At 50.4% G+C, this 27,394-nt stretch overlaps 1 protein-coding gene and 1 long non-coding RNA gene across 2 annotated transcripts in view; both read right to left on the bottom strand.

The window, feature by feature from the left end:
• Positions 1-27,394, bottom strand: part of LOC141727830 (uncharacterized) — a 305,593-nt gene that overhangs the window by 239,905 nt on the left and 38,294 nt on the right. The gene's annotated exons all lie outside the window — the stretch shown is intronic.
• Positions 2,947-3,879, bottom strand: LOC141727770 (olfactory receptor 14J1-like). The gene has a single exon (XM_074534055.1). It carries the CDS (start codon positions 3,877-3,879, stop codon positions 2,947-2,949), a length of 933 nt encoding a protein of 310 aa, XP_074390156.1.

Raw genomic sequence — 27,394 nt, 5'->3', positions numbered from 1 at the left:
CACTGCAAGGCCTCGCGAACTAAGGCAGCCTTGTGACACTGCAGGTCCCTTTGAACCAGGGGTCCGTTGGGATATTGCAGGGCCTCGTGGAACCACAGAGACCACTATGAGCCTTTGGAACCCATTGTAACGAAGGGGCCATTGTTGCATGGCAGGGCCTCATGGAATCAAGGAACCACAGTGACACTGTGGGGCTCCATGGGACAAAGGAGCCATTCTGACACTGTGAAACCAAGGAGGCCATTGCTGTGCTACAAGACATCATGGAACCAAGGAGGCCACTGTGACACATGGGCCCTCATGGAACCAAAGGACCATTCTGGCATTGCAGGGCCTCATGGAAACAAGGGCGCAATAGTGACATTGTGGGGCTCCAAGGGACCAAGGGGGCATTCTTAAAGTGCAGAACCCAGGAGGCTGTTGTGACACTCTGGGGCATCATGGAATCGAGGATCCATTGTGATGTAGCTCGGCCTTGTGAAACCATGGAGGCCATTTTTACACTTTGAGGCCTTGTGAAACCAAAGGGCCATCATGGCACTTTGCATCCCCATGGAATCAAGGAGTCAACTGGGACACTATAAGGCCCTGTTGGGCCAAAGGGCAATTGCAGCACTGTGTGGCACCCTGGAACCAATGAGAAAATTGTGACACTACAGAGCCCCATGGAACTCAGGATTCATGGAACAGTGTGGGACTCGTGGAACCAAAGGTCCATTGTGACATTGCAGGGCCTTATGAAATACTGAAGACCATTGTGAAACTTCAAGGCCTCATTGAACCAAGCGGCTCTGTAGAACCAAGGAGAACATTTTGACACTGCAATATACTCCACTGAAAACAATGCAGAGAGAATTATTTTGCCCTGTTTTCTTTTCCAGTTTATAGATTGATATAATAAATGTCCAATTGATATTGATCCGCAGAAGCTTCTAATGAAGTCAGAAAAGATATGAAAGTCAAGACCCTTTATGGATGACAATCAATAACACTTTGTCCCCACCCCCTCCCCACCATTTCCCTCATCCAACCCCTGGCACTAATATGGATCAGGAAGGGTGTGGCCAGCAGGAGCAGGGCAGTGATTCTTCCCCTGTGCTCAGCACTGCTTGGGCAGCACCTTGAATGCTGTGTCCAGTTCTGGGCTCCCCAATATAGGAAGGACATGGAGGGGATGGAGTGTGTCCAGAGAAGGGCAACAAGGCTGCGGAGGAGTCTGGAACAAAAGTTTTGTGACGAGTGGCTGAGAGAGCTGGGGTTGTTTATCCTGGAGAAGAGGAGGCTCAGGGGAGACAGGGCAGTATAAAGGCACAGGTTGGACTTGATGATCTTCAAGGTCTTTTCCAACCTTGCTGATTCTGTGATTTTCTTAAACCACCTGTGCAGCAGTTGCAGGAGGAGCCCTGGGCTTCCTCTTCAGAAGCTCCAGCAGCCCAGGTCCCTCAGCTTCTCCTGCCAGCCCCAAAGCCCATCCTGTCAGTCCTGCAGAGCCTCTGCAGCTCCTCCTCACTGCCCAGAACAGGGAGCCCCAGAGCCAGACACAGCAGCCCAGATGTGCCCCCCTGGCCTGGGGTGCCTCTGGCAAGGGAGCAGCACCAGGCACTGCAGGAGCCTGCAGACAATTCCTGCAGCACCTGTAGGATGATCCTGCTGCCCAAGGGACGTTCCCATGGTGCCAAGTCAGGAACTGCAATGGGGAGTGGGGCCAGAGAGGAAAGGGCAAACAGGGATGGGCTGTTTGCAGGGCAGGGAACGGGGGTGGGCAAGAGGAAGAAATTTATACCAGGGAAAGAGTAAGGAAAGCAAAGGTAAAGCAAGGGAAATGCTCGGGTCAGTTTGGGGGTGGCTGCCAGGCAGCCCTGGCTCTGACCAAGAGTCTGCAGTGGCACAGGAAACTCCCAGCTGATGGGAACAAATTTTCTGGCTGACTGCAGAGGCCAGGACAAAGCTGAGTGGTTTCCCTGGTGTCCCCCAGCCCTTGCTGGCCACAGGGGCTGATGGCATTTGTGCTCCCTCAGCTTCATGTCCCCTACCAACAGCATGGGGGTGATCGTGCCTGCTGTGTGCAATGCCAATGGGCTGCTGAGCCAGTGCTGCCGTGTCTGTGCCTGCAAGGATGGGGCACCTGTGTGAGCTGGGGGAGAGGCCAGGGCTGCAGAGGGGGGATGTTGTTTGCAGCTCCATGAGGACGCTCTGGGACACTGCCCTGGGCTGTCCAGCGCACTGGGGATGGATCAGTCCCTGCTCTGCTGCTCCTTCCCATGTGCCCCAGGGCCCTTGCAGAGCCCCACCCATGCTGTTTGCCCCCAGCCTGCCCACGGCCAGCCTGGGGCTGCTCACGGGGCTTTTCTGTGCTGAGCGTTGGCCTGGCTGTGTTCTTGAGAGAGCCTGGGCAAGGAGCCTGGAGCCCCCAGGGCCTGGCCTGGGGCATCAGTGCTGCACCAGCAGTGCCCATGGCCTGTCCCTGCTGCAGCCCCGGCACTGCCACCCCCAGGGCTGTGCCCGGCCCCGAGAGCACTCAGGCCCTGCAGCAACACCAGGGCCAGCAGGGCAGCGGGGCAGGGCCACGGCAGCAGCACTGGCAACACCAAGTGCTGCTGCTGCTGCTGGGCACAGCTGCTGTGCCAGCACTGATCTGCCCCAGCTCTGCACACAGACATTGCTGCTGCAGCTCCATAATAGGCATCAAAACGGCATCTTTGCAGAAAACTCTTCTGGGAGACACTTTAGTTTCTTTAAAGCCACCGAGTGTGCGGCCCCTCATTGAAAGAGTCTGTGGTCACAGGGAAGGTGGAGAGAAACAAAATGAGAAATGGCACAAGGAATGACATTTATTTGTGGACAATATGAAAAAAGTAAAACAAAGAAGAAGAGCTTCCATAATGAAACTAAGAAGTAGCAAATAAGACTTTTATTACAAGTGATTTGGCGTAATTGGCCAGCAGTTTAATGTTTGTGAATGCATGCAGTCATCAGTCTCCACACTGCAGCCTTGAGCTCCTGGTTCCTCAGGCTGTAGATGAGGGGGTTCAGAGCTGGAGGCACCACCGAGTACAGAACTGTAACTGCCAAATCCAGGGATGGGAAGGACATGGAGGGAGGCTTCAGGTAGGCAAACATTACAGTGCTGATGAACAGGGAGACCACGACCAGGTGAGGGAGACAGGTGGAAAAGGCTTTGTGCCGTCCCTGCTCAGAGGGGATCCTCAGGACAGCACTGAAGATCTGCACATAGGAGAAAACAATGAACACAAAACACCCAAATGCAGAACATATGGACAACACAATAAGTACAAGTTCCTTGAGGTTTGACTGTGAGCAGGAGAGCTTGAGGATCTGGGGCACCTCACAGAAGAACTGGCCAAGGGCATTGCCCTGGCACAGGGGCAGGGAAAATGTATTGGCTGTGTGCATGAGAGCATTGAGAAAGCCACTGGCCCAGGCAGCTGCTGCCATGTGGGCACAAGCTCTGCTGCCCAGGAGGGTCCCGTAGTGCAGGGGTTTGCAGATGGACACGTAGCGGTCGTAGCACATGACGGTCAGGAGGAAAAACTCTGCTGAGATGAAGAACAGAAAAAAAAAGAGCTGAGCAGCACATCCTGTGTAGGAGATGTCCCTGGTGTCCCAGAGGGAATTGTGCATGGCTTTGGGCACAGTGGTGCAGATGGAGCCCAGATCAGCGAGGGCCAGGTTGAGCAGGAAGAAGAACATGGGCGTGTGCAGGTGGTGGCTGCAGGCTATGGCGCTGATGATGAGGCCGTTGCCCAGGAGGGCAGTCAGGGAGATGCCCAGCAAGAGGCAGAAGTGCAGGAGCTGCAGCTGCCGCGTGTCTGCCAATGCCAGCAGGAGGAAGTGCCTGATGGAGCTGCTGTTGGACATTTCTGCTGTCCTTGCATGGGGTTCTGTAAGAAAAGTAATCATGGAATAGCTGTGTTTGGAGAGGACTTTAAATATCCCCGCACAGCTTGGGGGCACTTTCCCCCCTCTGCCTGCCCAGGGCTCTGCTGCCTGGAGCTGTCCCTGCCAGCAGCTGCTTCCCTGTGCCCAGGGCTGGGCCCTGCCATTGCTGCCAGAGCCCAGCCCAGCCCTGGGGGCTCAGCTCTGCCCTGCAGACCCCTCCCAGCTCTGGCACTGCCCAGGGAGAGCTCTGGCTCTGCAGGCAGCATCAGAGCAACCCAGAGTTGGCTAGAAATGTGACACTGATGCTGCTCCTAAAGGCCCCTGTGCTGATATCTGTCAGTGCCTGGTTTAGCAAGATCTCAGAGAATGTTTTTTATTTTTCTCAGCCTGAAATGAGAGATCAATGTCTGTGTGCAGTTTCCATCCCAGCAACCTAGGACAGTAGAACATAAAAGCAGTTTATCCCCTTTTACGCAGCCCCTTCTCTGCTGTGCTCCCTGTATAATCTAATTTCTGCAGTTCAATGACATGCTGGAAGCACTCCTAAAAAAATGCAGCATCCCTACCACACAAGGAGAACACTTCCAAGCCTTACCAGCTGTCTCCTCCCACCCAGATCTTGTCCCTGAGCACTGGGAGCAGCTGCCAGGGCTGGCTGAGAGCTGTCCCTGGCAGGCAGCAGAGTCCCTGCCCCAGCACAGCGCCCTGGGCTGCAGGACCCTGCTCTGCACGACAGCCCTGGGCACCCCTGGCTGCTCTGCACTAGAGACAATCACAGAATGTACTCACAGGGTCTGTAGGCATTGGGATGTTCGAGCTTTAGGAGATGGCTCCAGGAGCTGCAGCTGCATTGTCCTGCAGCCAGAGGTTCCTGTGCCAAGGGCTGGCAGTGATTCTGCCCCAGGCACTTCTCAGCACCTTCTCAGCCCTGACTGATTGAAGCTCTCTGTGCCTCTGTGCTGTGCCCGGGGTGGCTGCAGGCAGTGCCCCAGCCCTGCTGGGCTGGCAGAAGAGCTGCTCATCTAGAGAAATGTGCTTTTGAAGCTCTTCTTGGTTACCAAGAGCTGCCTCTGTGCCAGGAGCCCAGCCCAGCTCAGCAGCACAGACACAGCACAAGGACTTTAATGAGCCTCTGGGGCTTTGTGCTCAGGTCCTGAACATCAGTCCCTGAGAGGGAGCTGAAGAAACCTCTCCAGAACTCCAAGTCAGAATCCAACTCCAAAGTTTCTTGGACTTTTAATGGGTCCCACTGAGGGACACAACAGAGAAAGTGTCCACAGGCCCCAGGCAGAGCAGAGAACTGGAGGCAGTGATGACAGGTGGGGACAAGGAGAAGCCAAGTCTTGGTGCCCTGGGGCACAGCAGGGTCTGTGCCACCAAGGGCTGGGAGGAGACACCTTTTCCTGAGGCCCTGGGGCCTCCTGGCACAGCCCCAGCCAGGCTGGGCACTGTCAGCCCCTTGTCCTGCCCTCAGCATCCCCCCATAGCCCACATCCCAGTGGCCTCAAGGATCTGCTGGAAGGAGTCCCTGGGGAGCCTTGCTCAGGAGTGGCCCTGGGGAATCCTTCATGCTCCCTGTAGGGACTGCAGGTTTTTTAAAAAGACATTGGGTTTGGCTTTTGCACTGGAGTCTCCGAGAGCTTTGTGCAATCATGGTCTTCAATTATCTGCTATAATTAGTCCCTGGAGAGGCTTTGTCAGTAACAACACTCATTGGGGCTCATCAGTACTTCAGGTTACTTCAGTTATTTTAGGGTACTTTGTGTTTCCCTTTTGATACGGACTCTGTGAGAGGTTTGTGCAATCATGGCCCCAATTATCTGCTTTAACGAGTCCCAGGAGAGCTTTGTACTGACACTCAGTGGGGCTCATTAATGGCTTTAGTTACTTAGGGTTTTTATTGTACTTTATGTATTTAAGAATACTTTTAGGCACTTTTAAGGATTTCCTTGCCCACACTGAGTCTCTGAGAGGTTTTTGTGCCATCCTGACCTCCAGTTCTCTCCTCCAAGCAGTCCATGAGGAGCCTGTGATGGGTATCTTCCATCTTTCTGTTTTACAAAAAAGATGGAACTGAAAGAATTTTGTAAGACTTTCAAAAATCATCTAAACAAACATGAGACAATTAACAATACAACAACAGCTAAGAAAATTAAATGTCCTGTTTTAGATAGGCATCATCCAACCTTTTAGTTCCTTGGATTGGGAGATTTCATTGACCCAGTCTTTGTTTTCCACTTGAAGCTTCTTGAACTCTTCATTCAGTACCTGAATGCTCTTGTGGATTGACTCGCTGTGGCTGGAGAGGTTCATGCAACACATTCCTTCAGACTCTACACAGCCATGCCCATGTGCCCAGAGTAAAAACTCTATCGCTGTTCTGCAAGGTGGCATGTCTGATGGTCTCTATATCTGAGAGCAGGCCACTCAGTGTGAGGGAGGTAGCATTGGTTTGCTTACTTAACAGGCACCCAAGATGGTCTAATTGTCCTAAAGCTTTAGCTGCAGCCACCCAAGCTAGTCCAAATTGGGGGTGCTACCATCCAATACCTGGATTAAAGCTTGCAAAGCCATCTCTTTGATATCATCAAATACTTCTCTGAGGATACCTGCTGCTTGATCATCTGGTAGGTTGTGTAGTCCTTCTCCAGCTGGATGGTTGATTCCGCCCTTGTCTCATTATTAGCATAGTCGCTATTAATTGATTTAGTAAACACTTCCATCCCCCTTTTCACAGGGTGTATTCTGCAGGTGACAACAACATGGTCATAACACATTTTAAATCATAGGGAGTTATGATGTGCTGTAAACATGGTACTCATTAGGCCATTAAAATAAAGTAAGTCCTTCCTATGGTCTTTAGCTGCCCTACACAGATCCTTGATTTCCCCTCAAACCAATGGCTGATACCTGGGATTCTGCCCCCTTCTTTCATAACATACGGGGGCAATGAGGGCTTTTGAGACTCTTTGCCAGTCTCCTTCCTTAACTGCTTATTTCCGAATCCTTTCCTAGGGACCTTCTGGGGTTGAGGGGTGAGGTGGCTCTGGGGAATCCAAACTGTCTTTCGGGGAGGAAGAATACCTTGGAGGAGAAACATTTGGATTAGAAATAGTGTGACAGTTGGACTTAGTATCTGTGACCATGGGGTTATATTATTGCTGGAGGGTGAGGCAAAGGGCACTGCCATTTTGTCAGGTGTTGGGGAGGAAGGGCCTTGATTTACGATGGTGGACTTCCAGGGTAGAGTTCTGGAGGCATTGCCCAGGGTGAAAGTGGAATGATTGACAGTAGGGACATGACCCACAGTTGTGGGGATGGAGTCTGGAGGTTCATTCAGGGTGCAAGAGAAGGTTGTGGTAGCAGGAAGTGGAGGAGCCAAGATGGAGAGAGGATGATCCGACTCCCAAGCCACATTCAGGCTCCTTCTATCTTGAGTCTCCAGGGCATGATATTCCAAGACCACATGGCCATTGCCATCTTGGACCATTGTGGAAGGTCTGAGAAAGGCATGTTTGAGGGGAGGTCCTGAGTTAGGAGTGACCAATGGATTGAGTTTTTGAGACATTGCTTGCTGGTGAAGGGTCTCAAGGATGGTGTGGAAGATGGGGAGCATGTGGGCTGCAATGGGCTCCCTTTTGTTCAAAAGGTTGTACAGTTTAACTCCCACTGAGTCCTAAAATTCTGTGGTATGGATTTCATCAGCTGAGGCATCTGGAAAATTTTTAATGATCCACCTCATGATTGATTTTAATTTGTTCTTTGAAAATATTTTGTCACGATCTGTTAGAATTAACTTGAAGCATCCATATATGCTCCTTTCTACTTCGGACATCTGGCTCCCCATTTTTCTCCTTCTCCGCCTTAGGGGCAACAGCCATCAGAACACACCAAATAAACAATGGGACTTGGGTGCATATTGTAAAAACACAGTGGCAAAATGGGCAATAAATGTCTTGCATTTCCCCAAACCTACCTGCAATCCTATGCAGGTGAAACCATTTTTGCCTCTGCCCATCCCGGGCTGAGGTCCCTCAAAGCAACAATGAATCCACCAGGCCTGGCACAATCCAAAATCCCAGGGAGTGCTGACCTATCCATCAGCTAACCCCAGCTGACATGACTGACACAGGGAGCCCTGAATGTCATGGTGCCTTTTCGGGTGCCAAATGTCACAATGAGGGTTGCTGCGACAAATCTGAGTTCCTGATTTCAGTAGGGTGAGGGTGGCAAAAATGAAAAGGAGTGGGTTCGATGGAGTTTCCTAAAAAGAACTTTAATTACAGGGTGAAAAACAATAAACATGGAGAAGTCGAGCACAGTAGGAGGGGCAGTATCCTAAAACCTGAGACAAAGAGGAAGTCACAACATAGACACTTGGGGCTAGAAAACTAGAACAATAACCATATAGAAGAAACAAGTAACCAGTAAACCAATACAGGAGTAGAACCTGGACAACTTAGCATAATAGCACTAAAGGCTTATGGGCAAACTCTCAAGCTCACCCTAAGTAAATCAAATGATTCCTAGGACTTGAAACTCACGCCCAGTTCTTCCAGGGTAAAATCTGTCTGACTCTGAGTTACAGCTGGGCTCACTCTCACATTTCTGCTTTGCACTGGCCCCTTGGGACCATGCGGCCAAACAGAGCCACAATGCTGTCCTTGGTTCCACAAGGCTCTGCAGTGTCACAATGGCCCCTTCATTTCACAAGGCTCCCAAATGTCACATTGGTCTCCATAGGAAGGAAACCACAGAGCCCCAGTGTTTCAGGAGCTGATGAACGGCAGCCATCAGAGGCCAAGGCAAGCCTGACCTGTATGTCCTGGCAGGTTTGCTTGGAGGAACCCTTGGATATTTGAAATCACGAATGTGGAGTCCTAATTTAGAACATTGGTGCCTGGAAAAGAGGGATTTTTTTTTCCATACAAAGAAAAGCGCAGAGCCCTTTCCAGTGTTTGGAAAATAGATGAGTGCTGCCACTCAGGAGTCAATGACCAGCCAGACTTGTCTGTCCTGGCAACTTTAGTCTGGCAGCAATACTTAAATACGCAGATATTTGGAGGTGGAATACTAATTTTGGGCATGGATGCCTGGAAAAAATGGACAATTCTTTTCCATAAAAAGAAAAGCCCAGAGCTCCAATGTTTCAGGGGCAGATGGGAATGGCCTTCAGCATTCCAAGGTCAGGCAGACCTGTCAGGTGACCCCTGGGAAGCCAAGGCAGCCACACCTATTTCATGTTCCCTTCCTTCCACAGGGCCCTGCAGTGTCACAATGGCTCCTTGCTTCCATAAGGCCCTCAGGTGTCATAACGGTCACTTGATTACACAAGTCCTTGAGGACCTTAATGGTTTCCATGGTTCCACAAGGCCCCACAGTGCCATAATTGTCTATTGGTTCCATGAAGTCCCACTTTGTCCAATGGCCCCTTGGTTCCATTGGGGCCCAGTAGTGCAACAATGATTCCCTTGGTTCCACAACTTCCCATAGTGTCACAATGGCCCCTTCCTTCCATGAGACCCTGCAGGGTCACAATGGTCTCCCTGATTCCATTGGGCCTTGCAATGCCACAATGGCCCGTTTGGCTCCACAAGGCCCTAAAATGGAGCAACATCCTCTTGGTTCCACAAAGCCTTGCTGCTTCACACAGGCCCCTTGGGACAGTGAGGCCCAACTAGGCCACATGTTCTTGGTTCCAAGAGAACAGAAAGATGTTCTTGGTTCCACGAGGCCCCACAGTGTCACAGTGGCCCCTGGGATCCATGATACCCTGCGGGGTCACAATGTTCCTCTTGGTTCCACAAGTCCCTAAGTGTCACCATGGCCCATTGGTTCCACAATGCTCCGCAGTGTCACAATGGTCTCCATAGCAAGGAAACAAGTGAGCCCCAGTGGTGCAGGGGCAGTCACCAGAGAAGCAGTCACCAGAGGCCAAGTTTAGCCCAACCTGTGTCATCCTGTTTTTTTAAGATTTTCTAAGCCTTTTGATGTCGACATTCTTGTAGTGAACTTTCTCACACACTTTCTGTAAATAACTCATTGTTTTGCATTCCTTTATGGAGGAGGAGAGAGTTGAAGGGCTGTTGGTTTGATCAGTGTCATTGGAGAGGTGGCACTGTCACCTTCCAATCCGCTGTCACTTTTAGAAAACTATAAATGTTGGATTCAGAATATAAACTTCACATTTTTTCATCTTGAGAAAAGCGGTGCGCGCTTCTGTTCTTTCCTGTCCTCTAGTGACTTCTGGTGACTGCCAAAGTGTACTGCAGCCTAGGCTGAGAAAGAGTCCGGATTGCCGATGAGGTTTTATTGTCTCCCCTCTTTGGTGCTTTGCCTGCTGTTCTTGGGGTAATGGCAACCGCTGTGGGTTTCAAGGAGGATTCCCTCATTTTGGATCTCTGGAGGGGGGTCCTGGAGTGGAAACAGGTTTCTGTTTCCTGGAATGATTTTGAGAGCTTGTTCCTGTGGGCCCGAGAGCGAGGTCTCTTTTCGGACTCTGCATAGCCGTTCTCCAATGAGGAGTGGTCTCTCGTGGGGGTCCCCCGCATGGAGGCCCTCTTTGATGATTGCACTGTAGACGTGGGATCACTGCTGGTGCAGTGGAAAGAGTGTGAGTATCTTTGGTGGGGGTCTGGTTCTTGTACCCCTCGGAGTTCCCAGGGGAGCCCTTCTGTCTCTGACGTGGACGAGGGGGAGTTTAAGTTTCTGTGTGATGTGGAGCCCTCCCCCACATGCCCTGGGAAAGTGTGCTGGAGGACAGGTCCAACTCAGGTGATGGTTCCCCCGGGGTGGATTTGGCTTTGCCAGGCTCCCTTGTGTCGCTCTGCAGTGATGTGGCTCCACAGGCTGCGCCTCTCTCAGCACCCCTCCCCTCCTCCATGTTGGGGACAGGGGCCCTGCACCGGTCTTGTCCTGTTGCAGACAACTTTTCATTGAAATCCTTTCATTAGGATTTTTCCTGCTGAAGCTGAGAAGTTTCAGCAACAAAGTGTAAACAATGGTTTTTTTGCTGCTGCGGAATGCAATAGGTGGATCCGTGATTGGTCTCCTGTGGATGTTTGGATTTACTGACCAGTCACGGCAGAGCTGCTCTTGCTCTCTGACGAGACACAGATCTTTGTTATTCATTCTTTTCTATTCTATTTTTAGCTTAGCCTTCTGAGAAACCTTTTCCTTTCTATTTCTTTTTAGTATAGTTACAATGTAGTATATATATAATAAAATAATAAATCAAGCCTTCTGATCATGGAGTCAGCATTCTCATCTCTCTGTCATCCTGAAAACCCTTGTGAGCACGGTCACATCATCCCAGCCCACACTGGGTTTGCCAGCCGTGCCGGCACCTGTGCCCGCCAAGGCGCCCCCTGCCAGGGCTGCTGCACGACAGGGCACTGAAGTATTTACCTTTAGCGCGAATGCTGACACGGCCGGCGGGAGGCCTGTGGGTGCCCGGAACCGCGGCCCCTCCTCGTCAAATTTGTGGATGCTTACCACATGCCAGATGACTGTGTGTCCGAGGAACCCCGGGTGTTTTTGGTGAGAAGCCAATACTAAGACTGACAAGATGTGTCAGCCTGCTTCCTTGCGGCATCTTCAGGGTCATGGAGTGGGCTTCTCTGGCTCTGCTGGTGCTGCAGTGGGCGCAGGGGCAAGTGGTGTTGACCTGGCTCCCAGTCAATCATCTGCTCTTGTCCCTGTGGGGCCCAAGGGCCGGGACATGGCAGGTGCTGTTGCTTTCTCAGAAGGTCCCCAGGCTTTCCCTGTGCTCAAGGGTGTTACTCATAACACCTGTCAACCCCTCTCATATAAGCTGAAGAAGGAAGTCCGTGATGCGTTTGCTCAGCATGGTTTGGGGTCTGCTGAGGTTATGCAGACTCTCCGGAGGGTTGCTACAGACGTGCTGAGGCCTCATGACCTTTATCATATGGCACGCTCTCTTTTTGACCCTGTGCTGTTTGACGGTTTTGAGACCAAGTGGGGTCATTTGGCGGCCCAAGCGATGGTGCAGAATGCTGAGCTGGCACCGCAGGACCCCAAGGTGTGGGGTTGTCGCTGACATGCTGTTGGGCAGCGGACTTTATGCCAATGTTAAGGGGCAGGCTGGATTCGGTCCCCTTGTGCTTGACCAGTGCCACACGTTGGGCTTTGCAGCGATTGTTTGGACCCTGGAAATGGCTGCTCCGAGGCAGCCGTTTGTGACCATCATGCAGGGGGTTGATTTGATGAGTCTTTCATGGCATTTGCGGCAAGGCTGACTGCATCTGTGGAGAGGCAGGTGCCTGATCCTGTGGCAAGGAGGATTGTGATTGCAAACCATGTGAGGTGTAATTGGAATGATGCTTGTAGGAGGGTCATAGCGGCTGTGCCTGGTTTTTCTACTGTCTCTCAGATGGCGGAGGCCTGTGCAGACATCCTCCCCTCCGGCTGGAAGTTGGCTGCCGTGGCTGCCGCTGTGCAGCCAGTCTGGGTGGCACCGCAGGGCAGGCGGCCAAAGCAGGGGAATAAGCAGGCTAGCAAGAAGTAGGGGAAGAAAGCACCGAATGTCAATTTCCCCATGGTTTTTTTTGGTCCGTGTGGTAGGTTGAATCACATGTCCAATATCTGCAAGGCAACTGTTCATGTTAATGGCCAGGCTTTACCGGGCTCGGGAAATGTGAAGTGGAGCGTGCAGCAGGAGGGGCGTGTGCAGACACAAGCTTCTCTCCAGACCCCGGAGACGATGGAGGTCTCCTTTGCAGGCTTGCAGCCAGCACCCATGGCTCAGCAGGTGTGGATGTCTGCACCGCAGCAACACTTGTCTTAGAATCTTGTAAAGTACACAAGGTTCCCCTGGATGCCTTTGATCCCTTGGGTGGGGGCATGAGTGCTCTCCTGATGGGGAGATCTAGTGCCACCCTTCAGGGCATCATTGTGCACCTGGGGCTCATTGATGCAGATTTCACAGGGCAGATTTGTGCCATGGTCTCCACACCCACCCCCCCCCCCCCATCACAATCCCGAAAGGGACACGACTTGCTCAACTTCTGCCTTTTAAGTCCTCTGTTCGCAGGACAGCTGACCGGTCACATGGAGCTGGTGGCTCTGGATCCACTGGGCCGCCTCAAGTTTGCTGAACTGCTGTCCTGACCAAGGACCGTCCCGAGATGCTGTGTACCCTGTCTGTTCCTGGTGCGACGCCATCAGAAATCCACCTCCACGGGCTTCTCAATAGTGGTGCTGACGTCCTGGTTCTCTCCCTTTCAACCTGGCCTCCAGAGTGGCCCCTGAATCTGGTGGGGACGTCTCTCATGGGCCTGGGAGGGACGGTGCAATGCTACATGAGCCAGAGGCCTGGGCTGGTCACGAACCCAGAGGGACAGACGGCTTGGGTCAGGCCTCATGTTACTTCAACTCCTCCCAACCTCTGGGGGAGGGATGTTCTTCTGTCTGGGGGGTGCGCATCGGGACGGATTTTTGATGTGGGCCGCGGTGCTGAAGGGCGCAGAGTGTCCTATGCCTCCTATTCCGTAGCTGGTGGACAAACCTGTCTGGGAGAAGCAGCTTATCTCCCTCAAGATAAATTGGTCACCCTTCAGAATCTGGTGCAGGAGCAGTTGGACCAGGGTGAAGCTGGCGGGGGGCTTTGTACAAACCACGAACCAGACAGGGCTGCTGTAGAACGTGTCTCAAGCTGCTTTATTTTTCAGCATCAGTCTCATTACAATGTTACAACAATGGGAAGATGCCAGCAGCTCACATCCTAGGCAGCAGACCAGACAACTTACTTTATAAGTTTCTTGACCAATCACACAAAGCAAAAGCACATTGACAGCAGTTCTAGCCAATCACCATAAGCACACGTATCTTGGAATATGAATCCCAATATAACCAGTTAGATGGTGCCTGGGCCAGTTCTGACCCTTGCTGCTGGGCCAAAGGCAGCACTGTGGTGTTTTACCCCAGAGATACCTTGGCTGCTGGAAAGTGCAGCGGGGCACAGGCGCAAGTCCAGGCTTGTCAGGACTCTGTTTAGCTCAGGAGAGAGAGCTTCTGGCGATGGTGAAGAGAAGGAAGGAGTGGATTCTGCTGAAGGGTTGCTAGATGTTTATTCCATGGGTACAGAGGTCTGACCCGGAGCAACTGCTGCCACCAGAATGCCGGCCGCATGGTCTCATTAACCTTATAAGCTCGGGCACAGGGGAAGGGGAGGGGACAGGTGAGTTACCAACCAGGTGAGAGGGGCAGGGTCTCAAGGGACTAGAGACACCTATCCAATGTCCCCCAGGCCTGAGGGACCAATCACACGACGCCTTGCTGGTATGTTAGCCTGATTGACAGGGCACACTCAGCAAGGGGCGAGGGAGAAGGGAGAGGGTAAACAGGACATTGCAACACACTGCAACATCTCCCCCTAGTTTTGTTTAAAAAGAAGAGGACTGTGTTCATGTTGCAGAATGATTGCCAAACCATGGTTGGTAAATCGGTTCTTCTTCTACAGGAGGGTCAGTGTTTTCCACTGAGGCCTCCAGGCCATTCACTGGAGCACTGAGGGCTTCCAAATGGTAGACCTCAGGAGGGGGAGATGAGCTTGAAATTAATTTGAGAACCATGCGTTTGATTAGTCCAAAAACAATGCTAAAAACTACAATAACTATAACTAAAATAAACAGCACTAAAAATACAGTTTTCAGAATAGATCCCAACCAGCCCACGAGTCCCCAGCCTTTGAACAGTCCATTCAGCTCGTTGTCAGTTTCTCTGATGATGTCTGAGAGCCTTTGTCAAGGCAGTCCATATGTGGTTTGGGCTGCGGTACTATGTAGGAGATCGCAGGTGGGATGATCACGAGTAGGACGAGAAGCAGGCTCGGTCTCATGGCGTCTCGAGGCTACACACGAACAGTGGGATCTAAACTGGTACAAGGAACTTGAGACAGACATATATTACAAACTATTCCAGATAGGAGGCTTAAATGGAATTTCCTCCAGAGAACGCGTGCGGCGTTTTCTTCTCCAGGCAGCGTGAGCAACCTGGGGTGCTTCTGCAGATTTCTCTGAGACTTTGGGAATATAGGGCTTTACCCATTTGGAAGGAACCCACCTTAAACCAGAGGGGGTGGACACACAGGCGTATCCACGTCCCCAAGTAACCAATTTGTAAGGTCCCGCCGTTTTCCAAGTCTCAGGGTCCTTTACTAAAACCGGAGGTTTTTCTTTTATCAACCTGTGATTGCTCCCCCGAAAGTGGCGTAGGATGGGTGGGTTCAGGCTGTCAAAAGAACAATTCAGAAAATTGATTGTGAATAGTGCCCTGGTTAACCGGATGTGGGGAGGTTCTACCTTCAGAACCTGTTGTTGCTGGTCCAGGACCCTTTTAATATCACGGTGAGTTCTTTCTACAATGGCTTGACCTGTAGGGGAGTAGGGGATGCCAGTTTTATGCTCTACTCCCCATTGCTGCAGGAAGCTCCCGAATTCCTTGGATTTATAAGCAGGCCCATTATCAGTTTTCAGCTCCTTGGGGATGCCCATGAAAGAAAAAGCCTGTAAGAGGTGCTTAATAGCATCAATAGATGATTCTCCTGTGTGGGCAGAAGCATAGACCGCTCCAGAAAAGGTATCTACACTAACATGAACATATTTCTGCCGTCCAAAAGCCTGTATGTGTGTTACATCTGTTTGCCACAGTTCACAACTGTTCAGTCCCCTTGGGTTTGCTCCCGTACTCACTGTAGGGAGTGCATGTTGTTGGCAATTTGGGCACGTGGCCACAATCGCTTTGGCCTGTTCTCGAGTGATGTTAAACTGACGAACCAGGCCAGGTGCATTTTGGTGGAAAAGCTGGTGGCTGATTTTTGCCTGTTCAAAAACATTTGGGAGAGTGGCCATCACTGCAGGTGCAGCAAGAGCACCTGCCCTTCTGTTGCCTTCAGCGATAAACCCTGGCAAGTCAGTGTGTGACCTGACATGCATCACATAAAAGGGTTGCTCTCGGTGAGTGACTAACTTTACCAGTTTTGAGAGCAATTCAAAAAGTGCAATGTTAGATACATCTTGCAGTATTGCTTGATCTGCTCTGGATACTACTCCTGCCACGTATGCAGAGTCTGTAATCAGATTAAATGGTTCTGAGAACCTTTCAAAAGCCCTAACAACCACAGCCAATTCAGCAACCTGAGGTGAACCTTCCACCTCAGCAATGTCCGTCTCCCACTGCTGGGTATAGGATCCTTCCAAGTCATAACGGACTTGTGGGACCTCCCGGACGCATCTGTAAAGACAGTTAGAGCCCTTTTTAAAGGTCTCCTACTTAGAGCAGTTCTTAATTTTAAAGTAAATTGAACATCTTGTTCAAACAATTTGCAAGCGGGCCGTGCTACCGAAAATTGTCCTGAGTAGGAATCCAGAGCAAACTGCAACACTTCATTTTCTTGAAACAATTGTTCCAGTATTTTCATAGTATTTTGACCTGATTTTAACTCAACTGGAATGTGAATGCACTTAAAATCACATCCTGCTAACTCCCTGATCCGGGTCCTTGCTTTCCGGATCAGTTCTGCTATCAGCTCCTGAGGCTTTGTCAGTCTCTTGGACCTTTTGTGACTGAGGAAAACCCATTCTATGATCAAGAGAGAGTCCCTCTGGTCCCGGTCCTTTTTTGGTTTGTCCTTTGCCTTAGGTGTTTGTTTTTCCTCCCACTGGAAAATAATTCCATGGAGGTGTGGCAACTTACCTAGGATGATAAATCTGAATGGCAGGTCAGGCCGGCATCGGTGGGCCTGTCTTGTGGACATTGCAATCTGAACCTTTTCTAGAGCTTTCCGTGCCTCTGGGGTAATAGACCTAGGAGCACCTGGGTCCTCTCCCCCTTTCAATAAATTGAAAAGAGGGGCAAGGTCTTCATTAGTCAGACCAAGCCACGGTCTTACCCAATTCAAAGACCCACACAACTTGTGGACATCCGCAAGGGTCTTGATCCTTGGATTGATTTCTAGTTTTTGAGGAACAATGGTCCTATTTCCAATTTCTAAGCCCAAATACTTCCAAGGTGGCATCTTTTGAATTTTCTTTTCCTGGAGCTCGAACCCTGCAACAATCAATGCATCGATCGTTAGGTCAAGCGCATGTGTTAGTAAATCATCATTGGGGGCAGACACAAGGATATCATCCATATAATGATAGATGATGGCCTTCTCTGCGGCTGCACGCACTGGGGAAAGCAGGGAAGAGACATACCACTGGCAGATAGCTGGAGATACCTTTAATCCCTGAGGAAGAACGGTCCAATGGTACCTTTTCATAGGAGCTTCTGAATTGATAGAAGGGACAGAGAATGCCAAACGTGGTGCATCGTCAGGGTGCAATGGGATTTTGAAAAAACAATCTTTAATATCAATAACAGCTAATTTCCAATCTTGGGGAAGCATTGTTGGGGATGGCATACCAGGTTGGGGAGAACCCATATCTTCAATTACATTATTAATTTGTCGGAGGTCACAGAGGAGTCGCCACCTCTTTTTGTCAGCTTTTTGGATGACAAACACTGGAGAGTTCCATGGGGACATGGTCTCCACAATGTGGCCCTTTTTTAGTTGCTCTTCTACTAGTTCCTCAAGCACCTTTATTTTTTGTTTACTGAGTGGCCACTGTTTCACATCAACTGGTTTGTCTGTTTTCCACTTCAATTTTTGGGTGGGGCGCTGTTGTTCAATGACTGCTGCACAAAAATGCTGTGGAGAGTCTGGAATATTAATTGTGACACCCCACTGGGCCATTAAATCTCTCCCTAACAAAGGTTCTGAATAATCTAACACAAATGGACGGATATTTGCCAATTGTCCGTTTGGACCCTCGAATTGAATAATGCTTTTGGATTGTTTTGCCAATTGCGGACTTCCTACACCTCGAAGGTGACTGGCAACATTTTGTAAAGGCCAGTGTGCTGGCCAGTCTTGTACTGGAATCACTGTGCAGTCTGCACCTGTGTCTACAAGCATCTCAATGCGTTTAGACTCCCCACCCCCACTGACATTGCACCACAATTTGGGTTTATCTGTCCCAATAACTTGGACCCGGGCGACTGTGGGCCCTTGTTTATTGACATTTTCAGGTAAAGATGGCACAGGGATGGCTAGAGCAACAATTTGTCCCTTAGGAAGAAACAGGGGTGGGTGGAAACAGTGCAGGCTGAGAACAAATTGCTTGGGATCTGATGTTGTCATTCCCAGAGCAATTTCTATCTCTTGTGGTGTGTTTTTGTCCCCAGTGATGATGTACTTACAACGAATTTGGTTCCAAGTACCTTTCTGTTCAGGATTTACAGAGACAATATGCCAGTCAGTGTCCTTCAGGTGGAGTGACTCTGTCAGCTGCAACCTGTAAGGCTCATTGACAGAAGATGCGGTTAATACAGAATCACTTAAATCATAACAAAGGTTATTTTGTTTCACTTTCAACCATGGACTAGCAGACTTGGTCTTTGAAGCACCTGCTTCATTTACACAAATGTTAATATTATTGCGCGCTTGATTTATTTTGCTACCCTTATTCTCTTGGCCTGCTCCTTTTATGTCTGCACGCCTGGCAGGCTGGCGCTTTATTCTTCGTTTTTTTGTTGTTGACCCCCAGGGAGGGCTTGTAGTTCTCCTCCCCTGCCATTTCTAAATTCATCAAATTCCTTTTTCAGGGGGCACTGGTTACTCCAGTGCCCTAGCTTATTACAAAGCAGGCATGGTTTAGTGGGCTCAACCATTGCCGGTCTCCGCTGCTGCCCAGGGTACTGCTGTGCTGAGGGGAAAGGTGCAGGGCTGGCAACAGCGACATGCTGGGGTGGTCTTGGCAGCAGCCTTGGTCTGGTGTCTTCAGCCACACTCATCAGAGGCACTTTCCTGTTACAGACTAGAAGCATACCTTTTAGTGTAGGGGAAGGTTCCATAGGAAGGCTCAGGATTGCCGCTCGACACTGTTCATTTGCATTTGTAAACGCTATTTCTTCTAAAATTGCTTCTCTAGCATTTTCTTTTTTAACCTGTATTTCAATGGTTCTAGTTAGCCTTTCTACAAATTTCAAAAAAGGTTCTGATGGTTGTTGTTTGATTTTACTATAGGGCTCAAAAGGCCCCTCAGGTTGGAGGGAAAAGAATGCTTTTTCAGCTGCTTCTTTTACTTTCTCAAGTGTTTCTGCAGGAATTGCAGTAGCTTGGACTGAGGGAGAAGACCATTGACCCTCACCACAGAGGTGCTCCATGGTAATAGGGTTACCATTGTTGTCTTTTGCTGTGTTTGGATCAGCCTGTAAGCCTGGGAGAGCATCTTTTAGCAGTTGTTTCAATGCTGATTCCCATAATTTGAATTCCGTGGATGTCATGAGACATGACAAAATTTGTTTTAAATCATGTGGAACCACAACAGTCCTACTTAATTCAGAATTTAAAAGGCCACGGAAATATGGACTGTGTGGACCATATTCTTTATGAGATTTACATATCTCTTTAATCAATTGTCGTCCAAAAGAACTCCAATTAGCAGTTGGGGCTGCTCCAGCTTGAGCTGCAGGCTGAAACGAAACAGGAGCCAGTGACAACATGGCACCATGCATTGGGTCTGCTGTCCCTTGCTCTGTATCCCTTGAATCAGAAGCATTGGGATCACAGCTACAGGTTTGGGGACAGGCAGTGGGTGTGTCCCCACCGTGGGAACCTGGGGAGGGGGCGGGGAAAGGGAGCCGGCAAGGGGCGGGGAAACCGTGGGAACAAGGGGCGGGGTCAAGGGGCTGGCAGGGGGCGGGGATACCGTGGGAACAGGGGGCGGGGTCAAGGGGCTGGCAGGGGGCGGGGATACCGTGGGAACAGGAAGCAGGGTCACCTGGTGACATCACGTCAGCAGACGCCCCCTGGGAGGAGTAGAGGGGCGGAGCTGAGGGTACTGCAGGAAAGGCGGGGGGAGGGGGGAAGGTGTCACGAAGAAACAGGAGGAGAGGGGGATGGGGATGGAATTTTGGAATGCTTAAGAGGATTTTGGGAAGAAAAAGACCAGGTTTGGGAAGATGCCATGTGGCACCCACCATCTTGTGCACCCCCTAGGGACTGGGGGCCATTTTGGGCATAACTGCTCTCTGGAAAGCTAACACATGCTCTGGGATTTAGAGGAGGGGATACAGGGGGTTGGGAAAGCCACGCAGCCTGGCCAGGGCTTTGTGAACAAAACAACTCAGGTATTTTTGCACACTCTGGGAGCCGACTTCCCAATGAGTTTGCACTCTTTAAAATACTAAGTTTTGGGGAAAGAGGTTTAGGGGTTTTAGAGGGAGAGGGAGGAACAGGGAGAGCAGAGGTACATGGCTTTACATTTGGCTTTTTCTCCATTTCCTTTTGTTTGAGCAATGCTGTTCGAATTTGTAAACTCCAGAACACAAATTTAGCTGAGGGTGATTTGCCAGATTGTCCTAAGGTTATCAATTCATTCCCAACTTTATCCCAGAATTGAATATTGTGGATTTCTTCAGGGGAAATGTTTGGGAACTGCAGAAAAAGCCATCTTATAAACTGTTTCAATTTTCCTTTAGAGAATTTCACATTACTCTTGACTAAAATGCTAACAATATTATAATACACTCCCCTTTGTACAATGCTAAGTTTGGAACCCATGTTAGATGTAAAAAGCAAAGTACTTAATCCCGCCTGACCAAAAACAAAGCTAAAATCAGCCAGCAATTTCTAAAAAAACCACAGATAGAAAGCGATAACAAGCAGGCAAAAGCTTCACAATGCAGCTGTATACACTGCTTTTAAAATTCCCAGGCAGCAGCAGCAGGGCACGCCCTGCCGAACCTAGGCAGACACAAAGCCTCCCTTGCCGTGGAATGCAGCCCCCCCGCGGAGCAGAGAGAGCAGCCAATCCACGTGGCAAGCCGAAACCGGGGCCCCCGTGCCGCGTGTGCAAAGAGCACTCCCGACCCTGCACCGAGAGAGATCCCCCGGCCACGTGGAAAGAGAGCCCCCCCCCTCCCCCGCACAGAGAGCAAAAGAGAGTCCTCCGCGGAGCAGAGAGCCGAGAGCCCCCCCCCCTCCCCCACACAGAGAAAGAGAGAGAGTCTCCCGACCACATGTAGGGAGCCGAGCACGCTGCCGAGCCGGGGGGAAGGGCAGAGAGCAATCCCGCTCCGGCGTGAATTCCAAAAGACAGTGAAACACGTGGCAGAAAGCTAAAGCTAGAACGCTCCTGTCTGTGGGGCTGCGCAGCCAAAAATGCAAAGGTAAAAAGGAATAGAACTCACGGCAGAGTCTGTTTTTGAGTTTCTGCTCTACCGAAAGCAGAGATACTCACGTGAAATGGAAGCTGTAGGCTGGGTTTAGGCAGGCAGGTCTCTTCACCGGAAAAGGACCTCTCTGTGTGCAAGAGAGGCTGCCCTCTTCTTCCTCTGGAAAATCTGCTCACCACAAGGGAGCCGGGCCTTCCAGAGGTGCCGAACAGTCCACGAAACTTTTTCTGGGAATGTTCCCAAAGTCTCTAGCTGAGGGCAATGCAACCAAAGCCCTTCCAGCTGGATGCACGGCTGCCAAAAGCTTCTCCGAGGTACTGCAAGTCCGTTCTCGGGCTGCGGAGTCGCTTTGCCCACCCTCAGGGACGCCAAATATTGGAATATGGATCCCAATATTACCAGTTAGATGGTGCCTGGGCCAGTCTGACCTCGCTGCTGAGCCAAAGGCGGCTTCTGTGGTGCTTTACCCCAGAGATACCTTGGCTGATGGAGATTGCAGCAGGGCACTGAACAAGTCCAGGTTTGTCAGGAACTCCGTTTACCTCAGGAGAGAGAGCTTCTGGCGATGGTGAAGAGAAAAAGGAGAGGATTCCACTGGAGGGTTGAATGTCCAGATGTTTATTCCATGGTTACAGAGGTCTGAACCGGGGCAACTGCTCCAACAGAATTCCGGCTGCATGGTCTGATTAACCTTTTAAGCTCAGGAACAGGGGAAGGGGAGGGGACAGGTGAGCTACCAACCAGGTGAAAGGGGCAGGGTCTCAAGGGAGGATGACACTTAGACAGGCCAATGACCTCTGGGCATAGGGGCATCTTTTGAATTTGACTAACCACTTGACGCCTTGCTGGAATCTTAAGCCTGATTGACAGGACTCACTCAGCAAGGGGGCGAGGGGGAAGGGAGAGAGGTATAGGCACACCTGGGAAGGGACCCGGAAGTTTAATACAGGACATTGCAACACACTGCAACACATGCACAGACATCTTCGGTTTGAATTTCAAAGACTTTTGTTACTGTGTTCTCTCAAAACTGAAGGGAATCATCTTCTGGAGCATCCGCTCTGTGTTGTAAGTCCGCGTTTGATGTGTGTAATTCAGCCCAGAGAGTAAGCACGGCTCTGTTGCCGGCCGGGATCTGTGTACAAATCACCGAGGGGACTGCTGAGGAACTGCCTTGAGCTGTTTTATTTTCCAGCATCAGTCTCATTTCATGGTTATGACAATGGGAAGATGCCAGCAGCTCACATCCCGGGCAGCAGACAAAGAACTTAATGTGACAACTTACTTTAAAAGCTTTTTGACCAATCACACAAAGCAAAAGCATACTGACAGCAGTTCTATCCAACCACTATAAGCACAGGTACCTTTGGTTAAAACAATGCTTGCATTTTTTGAATACAATACCTGCTTGTAAGCCTTGAAACACAATGCACAGAGCTCCATTGTTGGCAATTTAGCTGACTAGAGACTGGAAAAGTACAAAGCCGTGGCTAATTCCAAGTCCTGCACCTGCTAGATAGCGTGTCCTTGGGCCTAGCTGTAGTATGATAACAAACAGTGAAAGAGACATGAGAAAAGAGAGATGTAACCCTAAGGAATGAGGAAGAGTTAATGGTATAGTTTAACGAATAGATTGCTTGGCTTACAGAATATTCATAAGCTGATTATTTGCTGTATAAGTGTTTGATGCTTTCTTCAACAAACGGGACCTGTGATGAAACCAGCTGGTGTCCTGGTCCCCTTCCTTCGACAAATGGTGACCTCGAACGTTGACCCCTGTCCTGGTTTAGGGCAAATTTGTTAAAGAATCTGCAAAGGAGGGCCCCTCCAGAAAGCGAAACCCACATGGCCCCTCCCCGCAACCATTTCGGGAAAAAATTCCTCAGAGAGAGGTGGAAAGAACCTGTTTATTTAACAGACACAGCACCCCCAGCACACAAAATGAACAATACCAGATGACACCGCTTTGAGAAAGATGACAAAATCAGAAAGTCTCTTTCAGGGGTGGTTGCTCTGTTCTCAGTCCCTCCGGCGCTGGGGCAACTGCTGCAGCCAAACCTTCGGTGTTCCTGCGTCCCAGTCCAGAGCAGGTTTGAGATGGTCACAGAAACAGGAGAGGAGAAACAGTCCAGGAAGCAATGTGGACTGTTTAGCTAAACTAGCTAATAAGCAGAGGTGAAAGCAGAGCAGAAGCAGAAGCAAGAGCAGAAAAGGGAGCCAGCCAAGCAGCAAGCTAAGCAAGAAGAGAAAAAACAGCTCGATGTACTGCTCATCTGTGTGTCCCTGATAAGAGAAACCCAAACAAAACTTCCACTCTTCAGAGCCGGTCTTAAAGGCACAGAACAGATGAATGGGGATACAAGCATCATAATGTCACCCCAGGACATTCCACCCCTTATCCCCATATCATTCTTACCCCACAATCAGATCTCCCTGAGGTACATATCGTGTTGTTCCATCTCTTTGCATTATCCACCTCGTGCAACCTGGTCCCTGAGCAAAGACAACCCCACGAATGGGTTTGTCTGCACTCGGGGCAGAATTGATCCACACAGTCTTCCCTAACAAACCTCTGATATGTACCACTGGGACTTTGTCTCCTTCTATTACATTCAGGGACTCAGACTGGGCAGGACCTGCTCGGTTGGTGAAACCTCGGGTGTTAACTAACCAGGTGGCTTTTGCCAGGTGCTACTCCCAATTCTTGAAAGATGCCCCACCCAAAGCTTTCAACTGGGTTTTTAGTAGTTCATTATACCTCTCCACTTTTCCTGCAGCTGGTGCATGGTAGGGGATATGGTACACCCACTCAATGCCATGTTCCCTAGCCCAGGTGTTGATAAGGCTGTTCTTGAAATGAGTCCCATTGTCTGACTCAATCCTCTCAGGGGTGCCATGTCTCCACAGAACTTGCTTTCCAGGCCCAGGATGGTGTTCCGGGCTGTAGCATGAGACACAGGGTAGGTTTCCAACCATCCAGTGGTGGCTTCCACCATGGTCAGCACGTAGCGCTTGCCCTGGTGTGTCTGGGGCAGTGTGATGGAGTCAATCTGCCAGGTCTCTCCGTACTTGTACTTGGACCACCGCCCACCGTACCAGAGGGACTTCACTAGCTTGGCCTGCTTGATGGCAGCACACGTCTCACAGTCATGGATAACCTGAGAAACACTGTCCATGGTTAGATCCACCCCTCCGTCTCGTGCCCACTTATAGGTGGCATCTCTGTCCTGGTGGCCTGAGGCATCATGGGCCCATCGAGCTAGGAATAACTCTCCCTTATGTTCCCAATCTAGGTCTATTTTGGACACCCCTATCTTTGCAGCTTGGTCTTCCTGCTCATTGTTTTGGTGTTCCTCATTGGCCCTACTCTTGGGTACATGGGCATCTACATGGCGGACTTTCACAGGTAGCCTCCCTACCCTGGTAGCAATGTCTTTCCACTCATCAGCAGCCCAAATTGGTTTCCCTCTACGTTGCCAGTTTGCCTTTTCCACCTCTTCAGCCATCCCCACAGAGCATTGGCTACCATCCATGAATCAGTGTAGAGGTAGAGCTTTGGCCACTTCTCTCTCTCAGCAATGTCTAGGGCCAGTTGAACAGCTTTGAGTTCAGCAAGTTGGCTTGATCCACCTTCTTCTTCAGTAGCTTGTGCAACCTGTCATTTGGGGCTCCATGCGGATGCTTTCCACTTCCGGTTCATCCCTACGATGCGACAGGAACCGTCAGTGAAAAGAGCGTAGCGTGTTTCCTCTGGGGGCAGTTGGTTATAGGGAGGAGCCTCTTCAGCCCGTGTCACTGGTTCTTGTTCCTCTTCATCTGTGACACCAAAATTCTCACCTTCGGGCCAATTTGTAATGACCTCCAAAATCCCAGGGCGATTCAGTTTACCTATACAGGTGCGCTGAGTGATGAGAGCAATCCACTTGCTCCATGTAGCACTGGTGGCATGGTGAGTGGAAGGAACCTTGCCTTTGAACATCTACCCCAGCACGGGTAGTCGGGGTGCCAGGAGGAGTTGTGCTTCAGTGCCTATTACCTCCGAGGCAGCCTGGACTCCTTCATAGGCAGCCAGGATTTCTTTCTCTGTTGGAGTGTAGTTGGCTTCAGCCCCTCTGTAGCTTCGACTCCAAAATCCCAGTGGTCGACCCCGAGTCTCCTCAGGCACCTTCTGCCAAAGGCTCCAGGACAAGCCATGGTTCCCGGCTGCAGAGTAGAGCACATTCTTCACCTCTGGTCCTGTCCTGACTGGGCCAAGGGCTACTGCATGAGCAATCTCCTGCTTGATCTGGACAAAGGCCTGTTGCTGCTCAGGGCCCCACTGGAAATTGTTCTTCTTGCGGGTGACCAGGTAGAGAGGGCTCACGATCTGACTGTACTCAGGAATATGCATCCTCCAAAAACCTATTGCACCCAAGAAAGCTTGTGTCTCTTTCTTACTGGTGGGTGGAGACATTGCTGTGATCTTGTTGATGACATCTGTAGGAATCTGACGCCGTCCATCTTGCCACTTCACTCCCAGGAACTGAATCTCACGAGCTGGTCCCTTTACTTTGCTCTTTTTAATGGCGAAACCAGCTCCCAGGAGGATCTGGATAATTTCCTTCCCTTTCTCGAACACTTCCGCAGCTGTGTTCCCCCACACAATGATGTCATCAATATACTGCAGATGTTCTGGAGCCTCACCCTTTTCCAGTGCAGTCTGGATCAGTCCATGGCAGATGGTGGGGCTGTGCTTCCACCCCTGGGGCAATCGGTTCCAGGTGTACTGCACTCCCCTCCATGTGAAGGCAAACTGAGGCCTGCATTCTGCTGCCAGAGGAATGGAGAAAAATGCATTGGCTATGTCTATAGTGGCGTACCACTTCACTGCCTTGGAATCCAGCTCATGCTGGAGCTCTAATATGTCTGGCACGGCAGCACTCAGGGGTGGAGTCACTTCATTCAATGCACAGTAGTCCACAGTCAATCTCCATTCTCCTTCAGATTTTCGCACAGGCCAAATGGGGCTGTTGAAGGGTGAGTGGGTCTTGCTGACCACCCCTTGGCTCTCCAGCTCTCGGATCATCTTATGGATGGGGATCACAGCATCTCGAGTGTTCCTATACTGCCGTCAATGCACTATGGAAGTGGCAATTGGCACTCGTTGCTCTTCTCCCGTCAGGCATCCTACTGCAGATGGATTCTCAGACAACCTAAGCAAGGTGTTCAATTGCTGGATGCCCTCTGTCTCTACAGCAGCTATTCCAAATGCCCATCTGAGTCCTTTTGGGTCTTTGAAGTACCCACTTCGAAGGTAGTCTATGCCCAAAATACATGGGGCCTCTGGGCCAGTTACAATAGGATGCTTCTTCCACTCATTTCCCGTTAGGCTTACATCAGCTTCCACCAAAGTGAAATCCTGGGATCCCCCTGTCACACCAGCAATAGAAACAGACTCTGTCCCCACATGTCTTGATGGGATTAACGTGCACTGCGCACCAGTATCGACCAAAGCTTTATACTCTGTTGGTTCCAATGTGCCAGGCCAACGAATCCACACAGACCAGAAGACACGATTTTCCCTGGCCTCTACCTGGCTAGAGGCAGGGCCCCTCTAAGCCTGGTTATCATTCTTTCCCTGGGTGTATGTTTTGGATGTTCCTTTGAGGGGATCAGACAGGTCATCATAATCATACCTGGCCGTTCGGCTAAGGGCAACTGGAGCTGCTTTCCTCCTGGTGGCTTCCTTCAGTTCACGCACCCGTCGTGCTAAAACAGCGGTAGGTTTCCTATCCCACCTTCTCATGTTTTCCCCACAATCATGCAGATAGAACCACAGCTCAGCTCGTGGGGTGTATCTTCTCTCACCATCTTGGAAACGTCTGCCTTGGATACCGGAACCTCGGATCTGTACTGCTGAAATTTGGAGAAGGTCTTCTTTAATCTCCTCTCTAAGCTTCTTATGGTTCTCCTCTATCTTATCCTCTAAGTTCTGCAGACGTGTTTCTACCGCTGCGATTCTGGCATGTGTCGGGCCATGTACAGCATCTGCATATGCTCGGAGCTTCCTTGCCATGTCAAGCACAGTCTCACCCCTCTCATCCCTCTTCATGATGGCTAAGGCAGAAGCATATTCGTGTGGCCCGAGTCGTACGAGTTTTCGCCACATCACAGACGTGCATGGTACCAAGTCTGGGTTCCTAGTTGTTACATCATCTGAGAAGACAATCTCTGCCACTGCCATTTCTCTCAGACGTTGGATCCCTTGCTCTAT

This window comes from Zonotrichia albicollis, unplaced genomic scaffold (assembly GCF_047830755.1).
Source record: "Zonotrichia albicollis isolate bZonAlb1 unplaced genomic scaffold, bZonAlb1.hap1 Scaffold_254, whole genome shotgun sequence".
Classification (NCBI taxonomy): Eukaryota; Metazoa; Chordata; class Aves; order Passeriformes; family Passerellidae; genus Zonotrichia; species Zonotrichia albicollis.
This window is presented reverse-complemented; position numbering and strand designations above follow the sequence as displayed.